Genomic DNA, 13892 nt, shown 5'->3' with positions numbered 1-13892 from the left:
TTCCCGGTCCTCACATCTTATATACCTTTCTGCTTCCTGTCATCACTTTCTGGGATTAAAGGTGAACATCACCATGCCTGGCTGTGTCCTTGAACACACAGAGACTCTGCCTGCTGTGTGATTGGATTAAGGGCATGTGCTACCACCGCCTGACTTCTGTTTACAGCTAACTATGACCTCTGATCACCAGGCAAACTTTATTTATTAACATACAAATAAAATACCACATTTCAGCACAAATAAAATATCACCACAGGAAAGGAACAAGGGAGAGGAGGGAGGGGCATTTGTCCTGGGGTGGGACAAAGAACTACCTCTGGATAAAGAGGAGACAGATGAGACCCGTAGGAAAACTGTGGTTTATAAAGGTACAAGGGGAAACCCTGTGTTAAGATGAGGTGTCTAATTTTAATTGAGCACGTTCATTAGGTGAGCCAAAGGGGATTTTGGCTGTTGGATGTCAGTACTTTGATAGCTGGACCTTGGTAGTCAGCCTCAGGACGAGGAAGTGGACAAATAAGGGAATAGCTTGGGGCTAGCTACAGGAATGTAATCTAACAGTTTTTAGCAAGGCAGAGGAAATGGGGGAGAAGGGCAAGGCCTGCCAGAGCCATGCCTGCCACACTGGAGCTGGCCAGAGTCCCTCACGGACAAAGGGCAGTAGGTTTCTATTTCAAGTGCACAGAGTTGCAAAATCGCCTCCACCATGTGGCCATTGAACACTTTCAGTGCTGCTGGCCGGACTCTAGATGTTCTTGAAGTGTAAGACACACCAGATTTCAAAGCCTTGGCGTGAAAAAGAAGAACACAGACATTCCTTCATAAATGTATGTCGTGTGACACGATTTCTGGGGAGATATGAACAAGTGTTTACCCCCAGACAAAGAACTGTAGGAAAACTGGGGTTTATAAAAAGGTACAAGGGGAAACCCTGTGTTAAGATGAGGTGTCTAGTTTTAACTGGGCATGTTCATTAGGTGAGACCAAAGATGGATATCATCAAAGTCCAACCTGATGACCGAATGAGTTGGATTGGCTCTCCTTAGAGGAGTGTGGGTGAGGGGTTACTTATTGGCACAGAAATGACTCAGAGATCGGCATCACCAAAGCTCTGAACAGCCTGCAGGCAGCGCAACAGGTTGGAAAGTGTCATTTCTGAGCAGCTCGGCTGGTATCTGCTTCCTGCAGGAGCCTCAGTTGGACCCAGCCCCTTCTGGGCAGCTCAGCTAGTCTGAGAGTGTCACTGAGCTGTCCTCACGGATTATATATGCTTGGGGAGGGAGGGGCCTAGTGCATCTCATCAGGACTTCCCGAAGCTCTGAATTGTTTACCTCTTGATCTTAAAGAGTTTCCTTGCAGGATGGAATGTTTTACCTCCCTTTAGAACAGTGGATCTTAACCTGTGGGTCATGACCCCTGTGGATCACATACCAGATGTTTACATTACCAGTCACAACAGTAGTAAAATTACAGTTATGAAGTAGCAATGAAAATAATGTTATGGTTGGGGGTCACCACAATATGAGGCGCTGTATTAAAGGGTCACAGCATTAGGAAGGTTGACACCTTAGAGCATCTTGTTTCACCTCCTAACATCTTATGTCTTAAAGAGCTTCTTGCTGGGCGGTGGTGGCACACGCCTTTAATCCCAGCACTCGGGAGGCAGAGGCAGGCAGATCTCTGTAATTTTGAGGCCAGCCTGGGCTACCAAGTGAGTTCCAGGAAAGGCGCAAAGCTATACAGAGAAACCCTGTCTCGAAAAACAAAAACAAAACAAAACAAAACAAAAAAAAAAAAAAAGAGCTTCTCTCCAAGACAGGTTTTTCTCTCAGAGGCAATGGCTGTACAGTGTACAGTGTACACTGATGACATATAGAGCAATGCTTTGCACATATTTGATCAGTTGAAATATCTCATTAGGTTGCCTGCTTGTTTTTACTTTCATTAATGAGACTACTAGAAACATTTAAATTGCCAGTGTTGATGATATGGCTCAAAGGCTAAAGGTCTTGCCTGCAAACCTGAATTTCAGTACCCAGCCCCATGTGGTGGAGGAAGGGAACCAATTCTGGCAAGTCATCTTTGCCCACCACATGTGCACCCTGGTACTTGTGCACATGTGAGTGCATGCACACACACTAAATAAATACATGTGAAAGATTATAATAGTAAAATAGAACTACCACAAGGATTCTATTTTATTTTATATTAATAACCCTGCTCTACCATTTTTTAGAATTATTCTCTTTAAGCACTGTGTTGTGAATGGGTACTCAGGACCCTGAGCGAATCACTTGAGCTCATGGGTTCAAGACCAGCCTAAGAAACAGAGAGCCTTTAAAAAAAAATAAAGACTCTGCTCCCTAATCTTTTTTCCTCTCAGTTACCACCTTCCCACAAATCTATTGCATATTTAATTCACAAGTCCAAGTTGCATGATGGAATGTAGTGACCTATTTCCACAAGGACTGGGTAGGGATTCTCCTAGCCTGGAGACAAAACCTGTCCCACAGGAGATCAGAAAGCCAGAAGGAGCCTGGCCTGGTGGCACAGGCCTGTAAGTCCCAGGACTCAGGAGGCTGAGGCAGGAGGATTGTGAGTTTAGGTCAGCCTGGGCTGCATGGGAGTCCCTGGACAGCAAGAGTAACACAGCAAGATCCCATCTTAAAAAAATAAAAAAGCCAGAAAAAGAATTGGTGGGAAGGGCCAGTCTAGCAGCCCCCAACACACACACACACACACACACACACACACACACACACACACACACACACACACACACACACACTCTCAGAGTTTCTTCCCACCAACATACTGTTCCTGCCTCTGATTCAAGATGTGGTTCTAGGCGGTGGACTCAGCACCTACATGTTCTACCTTCTATTTTCCATTTGGTGTTCTGTCTTGTCTTCTGCAGCCTGGGAGCTTGTTTTCTGGCCACGTCATTGAGCTTGAATTGTTTCTTTGGTTATTTCCTTGGGCTGTCTGGACAGGATCTCACTTCAACATCCATCTTTAGGGCTCCACATCTGTAAACCTCCCCCCTACAGCGTGGCCTGGCTCTCGGAAGCCCAATGCTACCCGTTGTCATTCCCTCTTCCCTCTCCCCACCCCTTCCTCCCCCCCTCCAGCCCTCCCCTTCCCTTCCTCCGCCCCTTTCCCACCACTTTCTCTTTCCCTCATGCCCTCCATTTGCACGACAGGACCCACTCTTCTCCAGGTAAGACATGAAGGACCCTTCTGAGTCAGGAGACACCCGGCTCTCTGCTGTTTCTGGTGGCACACGCTCATGAACGGTAACCCGCTCTGAGGTGTCTCATGGCAGTTTGTCTGTCTCTGGCTTCTGCTTACCAGGCATTGTTGTTTCTTTGTTTCCTTTTTGATATCCATCCCTCCTTACATTCCTGCCAACGTGAGCTAACTGCCCTCTGGGAATTATTTTAAAAAGCAGCCTCTCTGCTACCTAGTTGTCCTGTGACTGGTGGGCTTTGTTCAGGTGGTCAAAAAAAAATCAGGAGACAGCTTCCCCCTTTGCTGGTACATAGTGGGGTGTCTATGGTGGGTATTACAGGACCAGTCTGGGAAAGCCGGGGACAAGTTTTGTGTGTATCGAAGGCATGGGAAAGAGAAGCAGAGAGTTAACAGCCCTCCCAGTGATACGAGCGGAATGAAGGATGTTGCTTAAGTTCCTTTCCCAGCCTTCTAAAGCAGGCTGACTCACCAGGGGAGAAAGAGCGGCCTTTCCCTGTTCTCTCAGACTTGTGGTTATCTTCAAGAAAGTTTCCACTCTGGGCTGCAGCGTTTCTCACAGGCCTCTCAGGGACACCAGCTTCACAGCCTTAAGCCTGACGGCTGCTGCTGCTGCTGCTGTGGCAGTTCCTGCCCCCATTTCCTTTCCTTTAATTGATTTATTTAGCCAGTTAGTTATGCTTATAAATCATTTATTTTTTTTTTACTGCCACAATATACAATTTTAAAGCATTTCTAAAATTTTTGAGATTATAATTTAATTACAAACTTTTCCATATACTTTTCTCTACTCTCCTGCAAATTCATGACCTTTTTTCCTCTATTATTGCATGCATATATGTATTTGTGCACTGTATATATATATATGTATATGTATATGTATATATATGTATATGCAATATATATATATGCATTCCTAAATATAACCTGTTCAGGCCATATAATGTTGGTTGTATGTATGTTTTAGGGCTGACCATTTGTCACTTAACAACATGTTGGTGTGCTCTACCCCAGGGAACAGCACCTCTCCCAGCCCCAGCTTCCCTCGGTTGCCTGTAATTCTTTGTGCAGAGCTGAGGACCCACAGGCTTTCCTCCATCCAGTTGGGTGTGTTTGCTGGTGCCCTCCTGGTTCAGCTCACATTTGGGCGGTCCTGTTGGTGAGACTTTATGGGTGTAGCTGCTGATATTACTAGGAGACACAATCTCATAGAAAACTTCCTAATCCTCTGGCTCGTACAGAATTTCTGCCTCCTCTTCCAAAATGTTTCCCGAGTCTTCGATGGGGGGCTGTTTTGTAGATGTGTGCATTGGGACTGGGCTCTAGAACTTGGCGGTTTTTTTTTTTTTGTTTTTTGTTTTGTTTTTTGTTTTTTTTTCTTTTATTAGTTGTGACTTTCTATAGTGGTCTCCGTCTGTTGTGAAAAGTTTCCCTGATGAAGGATAAGGAGGAGGATGCTTATCTGTGGGTACAAGGACAAATGTTTATGAACCATTGGTTGGGATTATGCTGGTTTAATAAATTAGTAGTTGTAAATTCTCTTCCAGTAACCATGACTTCACTAGTGCGGAGTAGTTAGCGAGGTTTCCAGTACCAGGCATTGTTCCCTATTGCCGAACAGGTCTTAAGTCCAACTAGAGAGCTGTTGGTTACCACCAATGTGCCGCCACTGCGCCCTCAGGGTTCTTGTGCCATGCTGGCCGTTGATGTGACCCATAGGCCTCACAGCTGGTAAGATTATGGGTTGCCTCCTTCCTTCGGAAGCTTGCACAGGGCCTTCTGGTATCAAGACAGCTGGTCCTCAGGGAGGGACGTTCAGGTCAGTTCCAGCTCAGGGGTCTCTCGACCCGGTTTCTGAAGTAGATGGTGTCCTCAGCAATTGGGACTTACCTTCCACCTCTGGGGAAGGAGGGTGGTAACCATGGGCAACAGCAATAGGTTGTGTGTTTTGAGAGTCTCTTAGATAGTTATGCCCAACAAATCAAAAGAGGGCTTCTAACGTCTGGTTTTCAGGTCTTGTTAGGTGATCTTTGGCTGTTTGAGGAAGCATTGCCAGCCCGGATGAGGAAATTTCATTAAGACTATATACATATGTTTATACACAGAATTACATGGATTATAGGTGTTCTTTCATAAACAGTTAATAGTATGATTTCTTGTGGTGTTTCCATTCATCCTGATTGCCGTTTACCACCTCCCTCCTCTTGCATGTACCTCCTCCTTTCCTAAGGAGCCCCCACAGTCCCCAAAGCAAGATTAAAGTACAGGTGGGACCTTAGGTGTGGCAAAGAGACATGGCACCCAATGGCTGATAGTGGAGAAACATGGCCTTCAGAGAAGAAAACTGCAGAGTACTGTGAGGTTCTATCACCATTTTCAGTCATTCGTGATTCAGTCCAGTGACATTTAATGTTGATTGATTGATTGTATATATGCATACGTACCCATGTGATGTGGGCCAGAGGTTAATATTGTCCTCTTCAGGTGCCGACTACTTTCTTTTTCCTTTTCTTTCTTTCTTTCTTTTTCTTTTCTTCCTTTTCTTCCTTTTTTTTTTTTAATTTTGGAGATTGTGTCTCACTGAACCTGTAGCTATGGAATCCAGCAGCCTGACTGGCCAGGGAGCCCTCAGGATCCTCCTGTCTGACTCCTCAGTGCTGGGATTCCAGGCACGTGCCTTCATCTCTGGCGCTTTCAAATGGGTGCTGAGGGGATCCTTATGTGTGCACAGGGAGCACTTCACTGTCTGAGCTGACTTCCCAGCACTCTCAAATACCATTTAAAAACAAAAACAAGTCCGGGCATACCTTTAATCCCGGCAGTCAGAGCTATATAAGGAGACCCTGTTTCAACAAACAAAAAACAAACAAGACTGAATGTAGGAAATAAACATGAATTATGAAAGGGTATAAAGCTAATAGTTTTTCTAATTCTAACTCTGTCATAGGGTTTTCATTTGGGGTGGTGAATAAGTATTTGATTATGGAAGAGCAAAACCCAATGTGAAATTCCATAGCTTTCTTTCCAAATGACTGTTTTAACTGTACAGAAGTTCATTGAAATATATAGTCTTAGGATCTGGCTAATTACAGCGTGTTATTTTATTTTATTTTTTTTTTGCAGTGTTTTTTTATACTAAAGTTGAAATATAAAAAAGAGACTCTCTTTGTGTGGAAGGGTCCCTTTGGGCTTTACAACTGGCAGGGAAACTATCTGCAGAAATACCAGAACGAAACTCGGAACAGCCTGATTTTGGTGCTGGTGCTGGGCAAGAAGTTCTGGAGTCTGACACCAGATCCTTTGCTTTAGCCGTATTTAAGCACAGCACAGTTTGGGGAAAAGTTTTCTGGTAACAATTAACTCAGCCCTGTGAGTACAACAAGCTCAAGACATGTTTACATTGAAGCTCTTTACGTCGGCGTCATCTGTAAGATGGGTTCTTGCTGGCTTAGGAACAATGTTCAAGATAAAGGTCTAGGGAGAATGGCTGAGGTAAACATAATGGCTGGCCTAGGATACCATAGAAGTCACTGCTGTAAAGTACAAACGGCATCTCTCACAAGGATGAACCTAGAAGTCATGCTCAAGGTTTTAGAAGAAACGGATCTGGGGTAAGTAAAACAGGAATTCTGGGAGATATGGGCAGAGCCTGGCTCATCAGACAGCAGAGGATCACCAGGTTGTAAGCTACACCCGGCCCCAGCATCCCAGGGGGAGCAGGTGAAACATCTCTTGCCTTTGAAGGATGCCTGTGAGTTTAACTTTCCTGGCTTCTCCTGTGCTTACTGTGTACACAAGCAGTTTTTGCCATCTCTACCTTTGTTAGCTTTGCAGATTCCAGAAAGATAGTGAGGGCCTAAGGGGAGAAGGCCACCCCAACCCAATGTTAGAGTATTTTATCCTCCTTCAAAGGATGATGCCTGTGTAACTAGAGTTTTCCTGCCTTGCCCACAGTCAGGACAAATCTGTCACCTGCCAGTCCCACAGCCGCTCAGACCCAACCAAGTAAACACAGAGAGTTATATTGCTTACAAACTGTATGGCCGTGGCAGGCTTCTTGCTAACTGTTCTTATATCTTAAATTAATCCATTTCCATAAATCTATGCCTTGCCACGTGGCTTGTGGCTTACTGGCATCTTCACATGCTGTTTGTCATGGCAGCGGCTGGCAGTGACTCCTTCCGCCTTCCTGTTCTTTCTTTTCTCCTCTCTGTTAGTCCCGCCTATACTTCCTGCCTAGCCACTGGCCAATCAGTGTTTTATTTATTGACCAATCAGAGCAATTTGACATACAGACCATGCCACAGCATGCCTGAGACTCAGTATGACTAACTATTTGAATTTGGTGTGGTCAGCTGGATGCCTTTTGGGAGTCACTTACTGAAGTCCTGGGTCCTGGTGGCCACCTTTCTTCCCTCTTTCTCACTCTCTCCTCCCTGGTCTCCATGAGGAGACAGGGCTGCTCTGCCATGCCTTCCCCAGAGCGAAGGACTGAAACCAAGAGGAGACTAACTATTCTCTCCTCAACATTGTTCTCTTGCTGCTGTGACAGAAAGGCTAATACAGTTAGCGGTGCGGAATCCCGCCAACAGCAATGAATTGTGATTGTTGCTGTTGTTCAGTACGTTCCCCGATAAAGTTCTTTGGCGTGACACCCTCCTCTTGGAGGTAGAGTAACGCAAGGAGCAATGGGAGATGGGAGAGAGGGCGAATCCTTCGGTGACATTTGCTTTGTTGACAATGTCCTTTTTCCCTTCAGGGTCAGCAATGAAAGGCAGGATCCTGGACGGTGGCCCTGAATCCTGATTGCCTGTCTGTCAGGGAGACACATGTGGTAAAGATGAATTTGAGAAAAGTAGCTGCTGGCTTCTGGAACTATGGAAAAGCAGGGCCATCATGAGATGGAAGCCATCCCACTGGGCTGTCACTCCTACATTAAACTGTTGACGATCAACAGGGAACATCTGGTCACCAACATCCGTAACACTCAGTGTCTGCTGGACAACTTGCTGAGGAATGGCTACTTCTCAGCTGAAGATGCAGAGATCGTGTGTGCTTGGCCCACCAAGCCTGACAAGGTGCAGTGATGGACGTTGGTGCTGACAGTTTCTGACCTGGGTTTCCCCCCTCCTGACCCAGGCAAAGGGAGAATTTGGTATATTGGACCGAGTTCCCACTGGGGTCTTTGTTTTTGTTATTGCTATAACACGTGCTTCCCCCCCCCCCCCCCGCCCCGCTTCTGTAGCACAGGGAGTATTGATTACAGGTGTGCATTCACACTGGGGTCTTCGGGGTGTTTGCAGACTTGGGCCTCAGCTTAATACAGAAAAGACTGATTATAGATGTGCACTCACGCTGGGGTCTTGGTAGAACATAAATAAATGCCCCAAGTTTGAGCTTCCTACCCAGTCAGCTTACTTCTGTTTGAGGCAGGAACAAACACTTCCATGTCAGCTCCCTCTGCTGTGTGTGTCGATACCTAGGCAACTTTAAGGGGGCTTTAAATGAGTAGGTGAGGAAGAGCATGACACCCAGTGCCTCCACACCCCAAGGGCACAGAGGCAAAGACTCGGGGTAGCCACCCAAAAGCCAGATGTAGAAATGACTGCCTCCCAAGGTGGGACCCCACTGAAGACTTTCCCACGCTATAAATGAGGAAGTAAAACAACCCTTGGTTTCCTAAGCTTGGGCGCATCATCTGAGAAATAAAAGAGTCCCATAAGTCCCTGGATAGAAAAATGAAGCGCCTATTTGAGATGAGGTAGGGAGGGGCTAAGCGACGCCCAAAGAACTTCTGGGGAGGGGGCTGGGCACAGCACACTGGTATGCTTTGGTTTCCTCCTCTCTTGACCACAACCACCCCTTTCTTGGCTTTTTGAGACAGAATCCCCCTCTGTAGTCTAGGTGGAGCTGAAACTCTGATGCTCTTGCCTCAGTCTCCCAAGCTCTGGGACTTAGGTGTGTGTCACCATGTCCAGCTCCTGATTGCTTTGCCTGTGTTTTTAATGAAAAGACCATTTTGAACATGTGATTTGATGGGAGTCTGTTACTCTACTGCAGAGTAGCTCAGATACACTACTTCCTCTTGTCTATAGGGTGACTACCTCCTAGCACCCTTGTCCCTGGATGGTAGTGACATGAGATTAGGATGGAGATTAGACACTTCCTGGGCTCTTCTTGCCTTGGGGATGAACTCTTGCTAAAGAGGCCCACTTTGCAGAGTCTGTGCTGACTCTTACACTGGGTATGTACGCAGGTGGTCAGGTTATTGCTACTGTACTGGCACCTGCAACCCTAAGCTGAGCGTACCCCGGGATCCTTTTGACCGGAGGATGCCCTTCACACCAGCTCAGGCTCTTAATGTTTGTGCCATCCATAGGTCCGAAAAATTCTTGACCTGGTGCAGAGCAAAGGTGAAGAGGTGTCCGAGTTCTTCCTCTACGTGCTCCAGCAGCTCGAGGACGCTTATGTGGACCTCAGGCTGTGGCTATCAGAGATCGGCTTCTCTCCTTCCCAGCTCATTCGGAGCAAAACCATCTTCAATACTGACCCAGGTAGGAGTCAGCCCTCGAAGGACTACAGGCAGGGGTGTGAGGGAAGGCACTGGGGCTCACCCTTGGAGCTTACACTGAGCATCTATAACTCTAGGTGCTCACCCTGGGAGCCAGAGGTTATACTGTTTTAGCTCAGCATTTTTAGTTGTGATGCTTGAGGCCAGACACAGATAGATCCTCTGCAAATCAGATTAATGTCCAGCCTTGTATTTTCTAACCAAAAGTTTTGTCATACAGTTTTATCAGATCCTTATTAAAGAACCAAAGAAAGGCTGGGATAATTTCCCCCTATACAAGACTTTCGGGGGCGGGGGGGGGGGGGGGACTGACTCTGCTATTCAAACAGGCCTGTGGCCTGCGGTGGGGCAGCAGAGCTGGCTGGCCTGGCCCTCAAGTGTGAGTGGCTTCTGTCTCTAGAGTTCAATGACAACATTGTGCAGAGGAACAAGGGAGGCCTGTCTCAGACACTTGACCTGGAGGGGCCTGCAGCCCTCCAGCTGGCTAAACCTGAAGCCAAGCAGAGGGAGGGAAGGCCTGACCCTCAAGCTCTGGGACACTGGCTCTTTGAGGCCCTGGGGGCTCCTGATAAAGGAGTCAATGCCTTGGCTCAGAGTCTGGGCTGTGTGTTTGTTTGCTTGTGTGCTCTCTGTCCCAAGACGCCCTGTTTAACGCATCTATTCCATGTCCCCTCACCTGGTTGCTGGGAAACACCCCTCCCCGCTCCAGTGAGCAGGTACACCCAGCAGCTGCGACACCAACTGGGCCGCGACTCCAAGTTCATGATGTGCTACGCCCAAAAAGAGGACCTGCTGCTGGAGGAGACCTACATGGACACACTCATGGAGCTAGTAGGCTTCAACAACGAAAACCTGGGCAGCCTGGGAGGCCTGGACTGCCTGCTGGACCACAGCACCGGCATCCTCAATGAGCATGGCGAGACTGTCTTCGTGTTTGGGGACGCGGGAGTGGGCAAGTCCATGCTGCTGCAGCGGCTGCAGAGCCTCTGGGCGTCCGGCAGGCTGGCCTCCACAGCCAAGTTCTTCTTCCACTTCCGCTGCCGCATGTTCAGCTGCTTCAAGGAGAGCGACACGCTGAGTCTGCAGGACCTGCTCTTCAAGCACTTCTGCTACCCAGAGCAGGACCCCGACGAGGTGTTCTCCTTCCTGCTACGCTTTCCCCACACAGCGCTCTTCACTTTCGACGGCCTGGATGAGCTGCACTCGGACTTCGACCTGAGCCGTGTCCCGGACAGCTGCTGCCCCTGGGAGCCGGCACACCCGCTGGTCTTACTGGCCAACCTCCTAAGCGGGAGGCTGCTCAAGGGCGCGGGCAAGCTGCTCACCGCCCGTACAGGCGTGGAGGTCCCCCGCCAGCTTCTGCGCAAAAAGGTGCTGCTCCGGGGCTTCTCCCCCAGCCACCTGCGCGCCTATGCCCGCAGGATGTTCCCCGAGCGCATAGCTCATGAGCATCTGCTGCAGCAGCTGGATGCCAACCCCAACCTCTGCAGCCTGTGCGCCGTGCCGCTCTTCTGCTGGATCATCTTCCGCTGCTTCCAGCATTTCCACACCGCCTTCGAGGGCTCCTCCCAGCTGCCAGACTGTGCCGTGACCCTAACCGATGTCTTCCTGCTAGTCACTGAGGTGCATCTGAACAGGACGCAGCCCAGCAGCCTGGTGCAGCGCAATACACGCAGCCCGGCAGAGACACTGCGCGCAGGCTGGCGCACGCTGCACGCGCTGGGCCAGGTGGCGCACCGAGGCACCGACAAGAGCCTCTTTGTGTTTGGCCAGGAGGAGGTGCAGACGTCGAAGCTGCAGGAGGGGGATCTGCAGCTGGGCTTCCTGCGGCCTCTGCCCGACGTGGGCCCTGAGCAGGGCCAGCAGTCCTATGAGTTTTTCCATCTCACGCTCCAGGCTTTCTTCACTGCCTTCTTCCTGGTGGCAGATGACAAAGTGGGCACCCGGGAGTTGTTGAGGTTCTTCCGAGAGTGGACGTCTCCTGGGGAGACATCAAGCACGTCCTGCTATCCGTCCTTCTTCTCCTTTCAGTGCCTGGGTGGCAGTAGCCGGTTGGGCCCTGATCCTTTCAGGAACAAAGACCACTTCCAGTTCACCAACCTCTTTCTGTGCGGGCTGCTGGCCAAAGCCAGACAGAAACTCCTTCGGCAGCTGGTGCCCAAGGCTACCCTGAGGAGGAAGCGCAAGGCCCTGTGGGCTCACCTGTTCGCCAGCCTGCGCTCCTACCTGAAGAGTCTGCCCCGGGTCCAGAGCGGAGGCTTTAATCAGGTGCATGCCATGCCCACATTCCTGTGGATGCTGCGCTGCATCTACGAGACACAGAGCCAGAAGGTGGGACGCCTAGCCGCCAGGGGCATCAGCGCCGACTACCTCAAGCTGGCCTTCTGCAATGCTTGCTCTGCGGACTGCAGCGCCCTGTCCTTCGTCCTGCACCACTTCCACAGGCAGCTGGCCCTGGATCTGGACAACAACAACCTCAATGACTACGGAGTGCAGGAGCTGCAGCCTTGCTTCAGCCGCCTCACGGTCATCAGGTGAGGCTGCCAGCTGAAATGGGTGAGAGGGACGGACAGACAGGCGTGGGGCCACAGGACTGGTAACGGGGGGTCAGGATTCTTGGTTCGCCCATTACACAGGGACTCAACCTTTCTGTCTGGGGGTGCGGGAGGGGAGGCATGGAGAAAAGTGAGTCCGTCAGGTGACCAGTTCAGCTTCAGCTGGGTGTTTTGTAACTGTGTAATCTTGGGGAGCCCCGGGGGCAGGGCGGAGAGCTGCAATTGTCCTAGTGTGGCCAAGCCAACAGCAGTGTATACGGAAAGTGAGTAATGGGAAGCAAGGCACAGAGAAGTTAATGAATTGCTGCAGGCCCCACAGCTGAGATGTGGTGTGGCCAGAAGGGGAAGACCAGCCCTTGAAGATAAGTCTGAGGCTCAGAAATTCTGCCACAGTTTGGCTCATTCAGTTCTGCAGAACAGTGGGGATTTGGAGCTCAATCTCAGGCCTGGGAACCAGAGTGAAAATCGTGTGTGGACTTGGGGTATACGAAGCCGAAGGTGGCAGTCTAGAACCAAAGGCCAGCATCTGTCCTCTGGGCTGTAAGTCGTCCACTCTCCTTGGCGATCTCCACCCAGCATTGCTCAGTGCCTGCTCTGCAAGGGGGAACTCAGCAGCAGAGTGGGATCCTGCCCTGTCTGGCTGTTCCCCACACCAGCAAAGGAAAAGGCAGCTTATAGGAAAGCAGGGCTTATGGTCGACCAGATGGAAGTACCTTGAATTCCCTGAGGACATCAGGTAGGATTAATTGCAGTAAAGAATTTGAGGAAACATCAAATTTTGAAAGTGTACATATGTTATATCTCTCTGGAGCAAAGCCTAGGAGCAGACAATTAAAGAATGATATGTTGTCTTTCTGATCAGAACCCAGGCTCTCTTTTGTTTTACCTGGCTTCTACATCCTGACCCAATATGGTTGCCCAAGATAGCTCCAGACAACTCCTTAGTATGGTAGCCAGAAGCAATCAAAAGAAGGACCTGTCCTATTTTTTTTTTAATTTTTTTCTTCAATATTGGGGTTTGAACTGGAGGCATCATACATGCCACACAAGCACTCTACTATTGAACACCCCTAACAGTTTTCAAAAGCTCTTGCCTATGATACAACTTCCTAGGTTTCCTTAGACAGGACTGAATTGGATGTGCCAAGCTGGAAAAGAGGAGAGGAGAACAGGGGATTGATTGTATTGCTAAGAACACACAGACACCAGAAGCACCTGCCATGTTGGGATTGAATGAAAAAAAGAGGCAGTGGCTGCTCCCAGGTATGGTAGAGAAGAAGGTTTATTGTAGATGTGAGGGAAAGCATAGCCTGAGGCAGAAACATCTGGGAGAGTCCAGAGTGGACATGAGCAGCAGATCAAGCCAGGCCATGTGAGGAAGGGGGTGAGGAGAGCCAGGAGACCAAGAGGCCAGAAGAAAAACAATGGTGAAAACACACTGGCATAGCCAAAATGGCCCAATTATATAGGGAAGAACAGCTAAGGGGAAGAGCTGGAAAGGGCAGGGCAGGGGCAGG

The 13892-nt window shown here is 49.0% G+C and overlaps 1 protein-coding gene across 4 annotated transcripts in view; it reads left to right on the top strand.

Annotated features, from left to right (window-relative positions):
• The window catches only part of Nod1 (nucleotide binding oligomerization domain containing 1), a 52669-nt gene that overhangs the window by 21828 nt on the left and 16949 nt on the right, over window positions 1–13892 (top strand). For 2 of the 4 annotated variants that reach the window (XM_076566840.1, XM_076566843.1), the window contains exons 2-4: window positions 8009–8327; window positions 9629–9803; window positions 10530–12354. In XM_076566840.1, coding sequence (XP_076422955.1) covers window positions 8127–8327; window positions 9629–9803; window positions 10530–12354 — 2201 coding nt within the window. In that variant the 5' untranslated portion in view covers window positions 8009–8126. Of the gene's footprint in view, window positions 1–3153; window positions 3221–4250; window positions 4409–8008; window positions 8328–9628; window positions 9804–10529; window positions 12355–13892 lie in introns of those variants that run through there. The other 2 variants (XM_076566841.1, XM_076566842.1) reach the window with 2 other exon arrangements.

The sequence above is a fragment of the Peromyscus maniculatus genome, chromosome 3 (genome assembly GCF_049852395.1).
Source record: "Peromyscus maniculatus bairdii isolate BWxNUB_F1_BW_parent chromosome 3, HU_Pman_BW_mat_3.1, whole genome shotgun sequence".
Classification (NCBI taxonomy): domain Eukaryota; kingdom Metazoa; phylum Chordata; class Mammalia; order Rodentia; family Cricetidae; genus Peromyscus; species Peromyscus maniculatus.
Note: the sequence above shows the minus strand (reverse complement) of the source record. Positions and strands in the feature narration are given on the sequence as shown.